The sequence below is a fragment of the Salvia splendens genome, chromosome 12 (genome assembly GCF_004379255.2).
Source record: "Salvia splendens isolate huo1 chromosome 12, SspV2, whole genome shotgun sequence".
Taxonomy (NCBI): Eukaryota; Viridiplantae; Streptophyta; class Magnoliopsida; order Lamiales; family Lamiaceae; genus Salvia; species Salvia splendens.
Window position 1 is genome coordinate 11980444 of NC_056043.1, and position 11537 is coordinate 11991980.

At 33.9% G+C, this 11537-nt stretch overlaps 1 protein-coding gene across 12 annotated transcripts; it reads left to right on the forward strand.

The window, feature by feature from the left end:
- The first annotated feature begins 408 nt into the window (after positions 1-408).
- On the forward strand, positions 409-9771 carry LOC121756993. Of its 12 annotated transcripts, none has more exons than XM_042152443.1 (20): positions 409-738; positions 817-912; positions 2835-3034; positions 3430-3522; positions 3754-3821; positions 3988-4056; positions 4145-4205; positions 4448-4513; positions 5144-5351; positions 5481-5571; positions 5811-5915; positions 6436-7128; positions 7234-7326; positions 7582-7934; positions 8286-8357; positions 8736-8800; positions 8945-9101; positions 9180-9269; positions 9354-9443; positions 9524-9771. In XM_042152443.1, the coding sequence occupies exons 14-20, from the start codon at positions 7644-7646 to the stop codon at positions 9650-9652; spliced, it is 894 nt and encodes a 297-aa protein (XP_042008377.1). In that variant the 5' UTR covers positions 409-738; positions 817-912; positions 2835-3034; positions 3430-3522; positions 3754-3821; positions 3988-4056; positions 4145-4205; positions 4448-4513; positions 5144-5351; positions 5481-5571; positions 5811-5915; positions 6436-7128; positions 7234-7326; positions 7582-7643; the 3' UTR covers positions 9653-9771. The 12 variants fall into 12 exon arrangements, with proteins under 12 accessions (XP_042008377.1, XP_042008374.1, XP_042008375.1 ...); XM_042152440.1 differs by having other exon boundaries at positions 7277-7326; XM_042152441.1 differs by having other exon boundaries at positions 6243-7326.
- Positions 9772-11537: the final 1766 nt, after the last annotated feature.

Here is an 11537-nt window from a genome sequence, read left to right on the forward strand (position 1 = left end):
TAAAAGAATTCCAAATAATTCCCAAAAAAACATTGACCCAATGAATCCAACACTACAAACTCCGTCAATCTTTATCCGACGTAAACAATTAAATATTTATTTCTGGTCTTCTATTTAGTTAATATAGGATATTAAATAAAAATAGGTCATAACAAAAATAAGTAGCCCAATAAATATAACACTGCAACCCAAGTAAGAATTAAACTAAAATCTCAAACAATACAACCTAAATAAAGTAAAGTCATAACACAATTATTAATTCAAAAAAGCCCAAAAACAATTTATACCAATACTTTATAATATTCAATGATTAAATAATAAACTTACGTAAGACTAATCATCTTAACACGTAATTAAAATGCAATTACACCTACATATAAAATTAATAAAGTAAAGTAATGAATAATTTGGAAAATGTCTCTCTCTCTCTCGACACAAACCCTATCCTCCCGTCGCCTCCCTCTTCCTCCATCACCACAACCTCGCCTCCCTCTTCCTCCACCACAACAAAGCCGTCGACTGGCAATCGTATACGCTACAACAGATCTCCAAAGATACATCCTAAAGCACAATTAGATTTACCCTAATCCGTGAAAATTAATACTTCAAAATACACAAAAATCTGGAAAAATGAAGAGAATCACACAATGTTCAGAGGTAGCGAAGAACGAAGGGCGCCGGAAACAATGGAGTCTCTGGTGAAAACACAAAAACATCAACGGCAGTCAACGCATAAAGGTAATCCGAAACTTTATCAAAACCCGATCAAATTCATATTTCTACATGATTCTCACAAATTCGACTAAATCTAAGCAGGAATGAGGCAACATAGATTCAGAAATCGGACGCTTTTGGAGCCGGAGGAACACATGACAGAAGAGTAGAGTAACAAACGGCCCTAAAAATCAAGAGGTAATTTAAATCCATTTCCAGATCTAAATCGTAGTAATATTTCTATATGAGTGTCCAATGTTGAATAAAATTACCACAAATATGAGCCTTTCAGAAAGGATTTTTACTTTATTAAACTCCTATATGAAAAAACTTGAATTTATTTATAGAAGACATAACACAACTGATTCTTCAATGCATGCTTAAAATTTTTACTAAACAGCTTCAAAGATGGAGTGAAATTGTACCTGTGCCAATATTTTAGTCATAATTTTACACATAAACAATATCTATGCCATTGTTGAAGATACTGAATGCATTAGCTTTTTTCAACGAAGGATCAATGTTTAAAAGCTCAACATAAAAGAATTTCAAAGACAGAAGCATGCAAAGAAAATCTGGACATAAGAAGATGAGTACCTGAACTCGAACGTGTTAAGTGCTCAGATGGCAAACTCTTGAGTATTGCAGATTTGTTTAATTTCTTCATCGATTATTCCTTTGATATGTGTATCCAGAGAAAGATTATAGGGTAATATGACAAATAAATGAAAATGGAAAAGCTAAGATTTAGAAGGTATAGAACTACTTCTTAACCATGGACCTTACACTCTATAAACAGACTACATATAGGATAAAAACTGATGTGGTAATAATAAATTGTACTAAAATGACTTCAAATGCATTTTAAATCAATTGTTTTCTGACAGAATGTTTAAATTATGAACTTAATAAACTCAGTCAAAAATAAAGGATGTAATAAGAGGGAAATAGCTGGAAAATATCTAAAAACCTTCATTATAATCTGAAAGGATAGCATTCTGGTAAAAAGTTCTTCTAATTCTTCCACCATACTAACTTGAGTACATGTAAAACATGCAACTGGCCTAACATCATCAAAATTGCCAAGTTCAGTGACACCAAAAAAACAACTAAATAAAAGCATAAGAAGACCACTTCTGACTTCCCTCCTAATTAAGACCACCAATTTTCTCTTTGTTTTTGAGTTGAACATCATTAACATCATCACATTCTTCAAATACCAAATCCAAGCATCTCTTCACAGATCCTTCAGCAACCCATTCATAACCTTTCCCTTTAGTAGCAGTGGACAGATCAGGGGTGACAAAAACATTCTGAGAAACCTATAATTATATTGAAATTAAGTTAAAAAACAGTTAAAACAATTGCAAAATATTCAAAGGCAAAAACAGAAACACTAATTGAAATACCTCATGAACATCAGCTCCAAAAGGAAGTTCAGATCCTTCAACACACCAATCATTCATATTCTCATTCACAATAATATTCTAAGTTTAGAACCAAGATTCTGGACCAAACTGTTTAGAAAAATAGCTTGAATTCTAGTACCCTGAAAAGAAAAAACCAATATTATGTTACAAACTATAAAATTGCTTATCAATTGTATCCTTTGTTTATAGACAAAGATTATCTACCTTTGAATATACATTTAGTCTACTGATTTTATAAGAATGGAAAGAAGATAGAACTACCAATAAACTGAGCTAACTACTGTGAGTTGGAGTGGGATGTAAGTTTGTAAGAGAGTGTTGCTAGCTGATTTGTAAACTAAGTGATTAAACGTATTTATAGAGGAGGGAAACCAGCCTGCACTGACATATTCCATAAAAAAACAGAATGATTATTAGAACCTTTCACATATCTCCTTTAAAATATATATCAAATAATATTTTAGTAAGTTTTTAATAAGTATAAAAACAATAAAAGGGTGTTAAGACTGCATTACCAATATTAGGTTTTAAATTAGCCGAATTAATAATAAGGAATATAAATGAGTGGCAGTTGTGTCTTGGAAAATGAATGAAACAGTAAAAGCTATTAATTGAATGACCCATTTGACTTGCCCAATAAATGAGTTTACTGATTGATATTTCTCTATTTAAACTAATCCAATTTTATAGGAATGCAAAAGGGATTCATTATAACCCTAAAAGAGTAGTTGTCAGCCACCCTCTCCAAGAGAAAAAGAGAGACAAAAAGGTTAACATAGGTTGGTACCTACACAGAGACTGCAAAAGTTCTAAGAAGTGATTCTTCCATAAGCAACTCTTCAACTCTGCATCTGAAGTTAGAAGAAATCCAAAACGGTGCACATTAAAAGGTAACACATTTCATAACTAATAATTAGTTTAAATCAAGTCCAATAACTATCTTAATACCCTTTTTATATTAGATTACATAATATTCAGATTACTTATAATATCACTATCATATTCCCTTTCTGGATCTGATTAATGTATATTGCAAAACAAAAGAATATCATACACAAAAAATAGATCTAACTATCCCTATACCCTTTCTGAATGTGATTATAAGAGAAATAGGTCAGAAAGACCATTGCAGTTTTATGAGTTAGAGATAAACAACCTCTATAATAGGGGAAGGACACCAATGTAAATCATTGCATATTACTCATATAACAAAGTGTGCATTATAAAATTGTGGAACTTCAGTTATACATATTTGAAAAACTAATAACTCGATTTTTATGCACAGGTTATCAAGTCATCTAAGGAAGAGACACAGTTTACACATACAGTATAAATCAGCAAAGATTATAAGGAGATTTAGGGCAGACAAACTTATCAGGTAACTACATAAATTTCCATGGTAATTATTTCACTACTATTTACAAAAAAATCTACATTGGGAGTTAGTTGTCAACATGGTGTCATTAATTCCTATACCTAATATGATATATATCATCTATCCCTGTTGCTTTCAAATCATAAATCTAGCAAAAACTTCCAATGCAGATTAAACACTTAGTCCACTTATCATTCACATCAACTAATAACAATATAATCTTCATTTTTGCAGAAATAGTGAAACAAAAGGTTGGTGATCTGTGAAAGCAAGAAGATGCCAAGAAGATCTATCAGCAAATGGTAAAACACCAACTGATTTTTAAAACACTAATTCCACTTATCATTCACAACAACCTATAACAATGGTACCAGTTCATATATGAATTGTAAAACATTAAGAGCTTAAGCACTTAGTCCACTTATCATTCACAGCAACCTATAAATTTAAAACCCTTTACTTGTGCAGAAATAATGCAACAACGGGAGAGATATCAGTGAAAGCAAAGGGGTGCCAAGAGGATCTTTCAGCAAAATGGTAAAACACTCTGATATCTAACATACATTAGAATGACTTATGCAACTCATACAACTCTATTATTTAACTCTCTAACTCACCCGTGCAGGTCTATACAAATATAGCAATAATGCAGTAGTGAAGTTCTAACATTAAAGATACAAATAAAGGTAATGAGACCCTCTATTCATTATAGAACATTTAGTAATATTTCTAGACAAAAACCATTTCTGTAAAGTATTGATCTCAAAATGTTGGCCAAGTTATTACCTCTCAAAAAGACTTTCTAGTGACAAATAGATTTCAAAGTACCAATTAAAAAAATGATAGCAACAAATGATGAAGACATTTCATACTTTTTATGTCCATATACATTTTCAGTCTGTAAATGAATTCACCATTTTTTTGACAGCTATTAAGGTGTGAAAGAAGGCCCATTGGAGTGTCAAAAAGGATGGTAAAAAAGCAATAAAAAGAGGTTAGAACTCTTTCAGTAGATATAATGCATGATATGCTCAAAACTGAATTAACAGTTAGGAGATTATATAAATGAATGACAGTTTCTATTTAAAACCAAAAACAATAAATTTATACAAAAAGTTTATGGAAAAAAGATTAAACTAAGAATGGACAAAACTTGAGAAATGCAGTGCTTGATATCTTTGAGAGCTACCTAAAATCCGAATAAACAGAGCTGATGAAGTGAATGGAATAGCTTGAAGGGTTTTGAACAGAAAAGGGTATTTATAGAGAAATATTAGGCAGCAGTGGCGTGTAAAAAAAGAAAACTACTTCCCAAAAAGACATAATGATGAGAAAAACCCTTTCACATGAAAAAAATAAGAAATAACAAATAACCATTTTCAGATTGTTTTCATAAACTATTTAAAAACTACCTATTTAGAGAGATTTTAGAGAGATCAAATTAAAGGCATGAACTACCTAGAAAAAGCTACAAATTCCAAAGAAAACGGATCCTTATTAATTGAATAATAAGGAAACTTAAAACCTAAATCCATTTGAATATTCAATACATATGCCCAATCAGCTCCAAATTAAATAGCTTCTTCTTGAATTATGCAATATTTAACAATAGCATTTATTGCAGGAATACCAATAGGTTTATACAAAACCCTAATAAAGAGGAGCCGCCTATACTATAGCAGAAAAAGGAGAGAGAGAAATCTTTCATTATAAAGGAGGTTACAATATAATCATTTTATAGGCCTGCTGATGACTGTTTCAACCATGAGAGCTATAGAGGTCTACAACACAACCTCAAAATAGGAAGAAAAGAGAAAAAAGACAGACAAAAGGTATGCCATATATTCAATTTATTATCTCTACTGTTACTTTGATATGGATTCAACTAATGCTAATATTACATACTTGATTACATATAATGTAAATACTAATGAAAGAGATATTTGCATATTTGTTTACAGATGATGTAAATAATAATGTAAGAGAACATGAACAACTCTACACACCAAATAGAAATTCAATTGAAGGAAGAAGAAGAATATATTTCAACAGGTAAGTAATAATAATTGTTCAAATACGTTTTACACTGATTATTTGTATTTAATAAGTAGGGGATTTAATGCATATCTAATGACTTTCATATCTAATGACTTTTTTCATATGTACATTTCATAAATGTAGTATGTACATTTCATAAATGTAGTAGGTACATTTCAAATAATGGCACATTGAATAGCATCTCTGACTGACAAATTTAATGACATGTAGTCCATCATTCTCCCTCCTTACAGGAACCAAAGACTAAAGGTAAATCAACATAGCTTTATGAAGATGTAGCAAAAATTCTTTCCAGAACATGCACAAACATAAATATCAAACAGTTATAATCTGAAAAGGTAATAGACTTTCAAACTTGATGTCGTTTCAATTGAATTTCTATTTGGTTTAAGACATGATAAGTAGAGAACTAACATATACACATTGAATTTCATCAAACTCAACTTGAATAATTATATTTCCCAATACAGTCTTCCTTCATTTGAATCTAAGTTCTACTGGGATTGCAAAAATTTTGCTTAGGGTCATAATGCATATCTAATGACTTCACACATTACTATCCACCCCATCCATCTTTTATTATATTATTTCATTTACATTTTGTTTTGATAGTATATACTGAAAATTGGCTTAGATTTTAATTAATGATGTATTTAATATTTCAGGAATGGATGGCAAAAAGTTTGATTAGGGTCATAATTCATCTATAATTAATTCATACATCAAACGACCGCAACCATTTCAGATATTATCCACCCCCACCCATTTTTTATTATATTAATTCATTTACATTTTGTTTTGATACTATATACTAAAAGTTTGCTTAGATTTTATCTAATGATGTATTTAATTTTTCAGGTATGAATTGCAAAAAGTTTGCTTAGGGTCATAATGCATGTCTAATGGCAGCAAGCATTTCATATATTATCCACCCCCACCCATCCTTTTATTATATTAATTCATTTTCAGTTTGTTATGATACTATATATTTAGAGGTTTGTTATATTTTATATTTAAATGTAATAGTAAATAGTAAATATTGTAATAGAATAGTATATTTAAATGGCAGATATAGGCTTGCCTCTACACAACTTCCCACAAAATACTACAACCAAGCTATATGTAACAGGTTAAAAGTGAAAAAAAAATGACAAAATACAGCAGTTATAATGGCTGGTTTCCCGTCAAAAAGGGCAAACATGGCATTTTAAAAAGTTCACAAAAACTCTCACTTTAGATATTGATAGATTTGTATTTCGGTCATATGTTTAAGACCAATATTGACCTTTTACTCAAAAAAGAAACTAAGAATATGATCGACTTCCATCCGTACACACTGAGTTTTGGTGAATAAGTCAGTATGATCAACAGAATTTTAGTGTGAAGATATTTTGCATAAATTCATAGTAATATCATAATCGCTTGGAAAATTTTAATAGAGAAATAGGAGTATACTAGATAAGGAGAAATCCTTTGTATTTCCCCGTGGTTGGGCAACAAATTCGCGATTTCTTTTGCACACTCATTTCCATTTCTTTCTTTTGCTTTCAGGTAAATTCTTTCTCGTATTTTTCTTCGTCCATTATTTTCCATTCCGTTTACAGCTCATTACGATTAAGAAATAAAGAATTTCTCTGATCTCGCTGCGTATTCCAGCGCGATCGGTTGATTTTCTTTAATTGGGTTTTTCTTTTTCTAGGTTGCCCACTTTATTTGAAGCTTTAGATTCTGCCCAGCTATAAAAATTTGGTAATTGACTCAATTTGTGTCTCAGTAGTTTTTTTTATCTTGATTAATGTGGAATTTTTGTTTATTGCTTTCAAGAGTCTTCCGTTGAGGTGATTTCATTGAATTTAAGATTAAAAAACGGCTCGATTTTGAGGCTTGGGTTAATTAAGTTGTATTTTGGGGCTAAAAAGATGACATTTTTATGATTGCTAGAGGAAAGGGTAATATTTGATTGACATTTTTTGAGGGGTCGATTTTGGTGAATTTTGTGTTTAGGAATACTTGTGGTTGGTGATTGAGATAGAAAAAACAGAGAAAACGTAAAAAAAAAATTGTGAATGGGTGAGCATTTGGTGGTGAATATGGAGCAGCTGCCAATACCTGATGTAGTTGAACATAGCCAACCGGTTGCTCATGCCGTTTTGTGTGGTTCTGCGGGGAATAAGTCTGAGCTGGTGGGGTCGTCATCATTGTCAGCACCGGCGGATGAGAAAGTGGTAGTGGTGGTGGAGAGTGAGGATGCAGACGAGGAGTTGCCTCTGATAGGGATGGGGGAGTGCAGGATTTGCCAGGAGGAGGATTCGGTAAATCATTTGGAGACTCCTTGTGCTTGCAGCGGGAGCCTCAAGGTAAATGCAATGGCCTTTTTCGCATTGTCCGTGTTGAAATTGAGTGTTACTACTATATTCCTGAAATGTGTTTCTAGTTGTAGTTAGGGCTTCGAGTTTTGATCCTTGTAGTGAAGTGAGTGCGAATGTATAACTTGGAACGAAGTCGAGTCTTGATATTCTCAATTCGAATGTTCAATATATTGTTTGCAATATTGATTCTATCATCCCATGATTCTAAAATTGTGTAGCATTATTTTCCATTTAAAAGATTAAAGCCAGTGTTGTGGATGGAATCGAGAAAATGCACTGTTTGATTTTCACAAGAGGTTAAAATTAACCTAGCTAATTGCTTCAACTGATTGTTCACAGTATGCTCACCACAAATGTGTTCAGCACTGGTGCAATGAGAAAGGAGACATTACTTGTGAGATCTGCCATCAGGTATGTGATTATTCTGCACCCCGCGCTTTTGTCAGTTAACAGCGTATGTTTAGTTTCTTACTTTCTTATATTACACCGCAACTTTCTATACTTGATTGAAACTTTAAGAATATGATAGTTTCCATAGAGTATGTTTTATTTTACTTGAGACATTCAAGCTTCGATTCATCGAGTAGAAATCACAGTAGTTTTCTAGTTCTTCATTTGGACGTGATTAACTCACGCACTTGTTTGCTGCACTTACTAAATTGAAGTTGAATTTTATCTATGTTGATTTCGAAGAAAAAGGACAGTAAGTTTCCTTGCTACTCACTGATGCTTTTTTATTCTTATGGAGCATAATATTCTCTCTCAATGATGGCTCGTGTTAATTTGCAGCCATATCAATCTGGTTATACTGCTCCTGCACGTCCTCCACCGGATGAAACTAGCATTGATATCGGGTGCGTAATGTTTGTGCAAGAAGCTTTGCTACTTGAACCAGATAGAAGGAGAAAAGTGGTTCAGTAAAAGTTTTCGATGCTTAACAGTTAATGTAAAGGGTATAATTTCAAATTCTGATTTGGCATGTTTTAATCTCTCGCTAGGGGTGTCTGGCGAATCTCAGGCACTCCCCTAGATATGCACGACCCTCGACTGCTGGCCATTGCTGAGGCTGAGCGCCAGCTTTTTGAAGCCGACTATGATGATTATAACAGTGCAACCAACAATGGCACAGCATTTTGCCGTTCGGCTGCTCTAATTGTAAGCTTACCATTTCTAACATTGTCCTTTGCCGTTCGGCTGCGAATATTTGTAACTTAGCTGCTGACATTTTGGCAGTTGATTGGCCTTCTGCTACTGAGACATGCTCTATCCATCACCGATGATGGAGATGGTGAAGGAGACGATGACGCTTCCACCTTTTTCTCGGTGAGTATATTTGCAAAAACTATGCATCTATGTTGTAACCGCACAATCTCTGTATCATGTTGTCTGAACTCCCCATTGATGCAGCTTTTCTTGCTTCGAGCCGTCAGTTTTCTCTTGCCTTGCTACATCATGATCTGGGCCATAAGTATCTTGCAGCGCCGCAGGCAAAGACAGGCAAGTACTTCTAACGCCAAAATCATGTTCCATTCCTATGAGCTCTCTATTTATGAAATTCTTCTATTTTTCTGGCACAGGAGGCTGCGGCTCTGGCAGCTGCTCGGTTTGCTATTGTCGTGCAAGCTGCACAAAGCAGGGGTCTCCTCGTTGCCTCAGCTGCACCCGCAATCGCTTCACAGGCGACTCCTCACTTCGAAAACGCTTGATTGATTTAAGTGGGAGTTGTACCTTCTCTTTCATTTCCTTGCAGTGTGTTACTATGTGTATATGCATATGTATGTTTTTTAGTCAGATTGACATATATGATAATGCACTTGAAAACCTAGCAATCGTCGCATTTTTATGGTAAGTGAGCTTGAATTTATTTTTCCGATGATCGGGAAGGTCTACAAGGCTCGTGTCAATGTCCCACGTAGGATGAGTAGGTGTGCACCTCGCGCCTAGATGTTCCTCGGAAGGTCATGTGGTGGATATTACTGCCAATGTGTATATTTAAGTAATGTGGCAAGTGTTAGAAATACTCCCTCCGTCCTCCAAATATTGTCACAGTTTGACCGGGCACGAGTTTTAAGAAATTATTTGACTTTGTATTAAATGGAGGTCTGTAGTGGAATATGGGTCTCATATTCACATTTTTTTATCACTATTAATCTTAAAATAAATTGAATTGCAAACACTGTTGATAAAGAAATAAACAGTCCATTAAATTAACAAAAGGGTACTGCCAATCCATTACACTTGGGATTTTTTTGAAGAAAATTCCAAAAATCACAACCCTAATTAATGAAAAAGTTGGAGGAAAATCCAAAAATAAGTACAGCCTTCTTACACAAAATATGGGAAGGAAATTTGAGCTGTCACTAACTATAAAAGCATAAGTAGCCTCCAAAATTTTTCATTTTAGAAACTCTTGCCCTCGAAAAAATATCATAACTGGGCTATGGAAGATGCTAAAAAAGAGTCGCGCATGGTAGAAGTGAACACCAAAAATATGATAGCTCAAAGCCTTCTACAAGAAAGCCATTTAGGTGAGGTACGATATGGAGCTTATGAGAAGGCAACAAAGCAGTTTGGAGTTTGCAGGAGGACCGTTTACAAAATCTGGGCAGAAGCAAAAGAGCAGATGGAGCTTGGACTACCTGTCAACATTCGAGATCGTGTTAGAGGATACAACCACAATGGATACAATGAAGCTTAATGTTGCCAAGGTAAGAACTCTTTGTTTCTGTACTTGAAAGATCTACCATAAGATGGCTGCCAACTTGAGATAAGCAAGAATTCAGTAGGCAGGATGGTGAAGGAAAAGCATATTAGGCCACACACTAATGTTGTGAAGCCAACACTTACTTATTTAAACAAATTAGGATACGACTGAGATGGTGCCTCAGCCAAATTGAACCACACATAAATGATGGTAAGCTTAAATAAAACACAATGCACAATTTAGTGCACATTGATGAGAAATGGTTTTTCATGATTAAGAGTGCTAATAAATACTACCTGCTGCCAGATGAGAATAAGCCCTATAGGACATGTAAGTCTAAGAGATTCATAACAAAGGTTATATTTATGTGTGTTGTGTGTAGACCACAGTTTGCACAAGATGGACAAACCATTTTTGATAGTAAAATAGGAATATTTTTATTCACAACTATGGAAGCAGCCAATCAAATCAGTGATCAAGGAAGTAATGAGAGATTGCATAATCCAATAGGTACACTGTTTTTTCCTTAAATTTTCTGTCACACATTGACAATATCATCACAGAGACCATATATGTACAAATCATACCAGCAATCAAGTCCAAATGGCCGCAGAATGTAAGCAAGGAGATATTCATTCAACAAGACAATGTGAGGCCACATATCAGCCACAATGATTCAAGTTTTCAGTCAATTGCAAACACAGATAGGATCACATTCAAGATCATTTGCCAACCTGCTAATTCCCCAGACACTAACGTCTTGGATTTAGGCTTTTTTAGAGCAATCCAATCTCTACAGGATGACAAAATGGCTAAGGGAGTGGATGACTTGGTGAGGAATGTGCACAGTTCCTTCGAAGAACTTAGTGCACAAACCCTTAACTATG

Bases quoted from the DNA above. Each gene is read 5' to 3' on its own strand.
- LOC121756993 (XM_042152439.1), top strand. From the start codon at position 7,644: ATGGGTGAGCATTTGGTGGTGAATATGGAGCAGCTGCCAATACCTGAT. The intron at 8,801-8,944 runs GTGCGTAATGTT...ATCTCTCGCTAG, and splicing joins GAAACTAGCATTGATATCGG to GGGTGTCTGGCGAATCTCAG. The intron at 9,270-9,353 runs GTGAGTATATTT...CCATTGATGCAG, and splicing joins ACGCTTCCACCTTTTTCTCG to CTTTTCTTGCTTCGAGCCGT.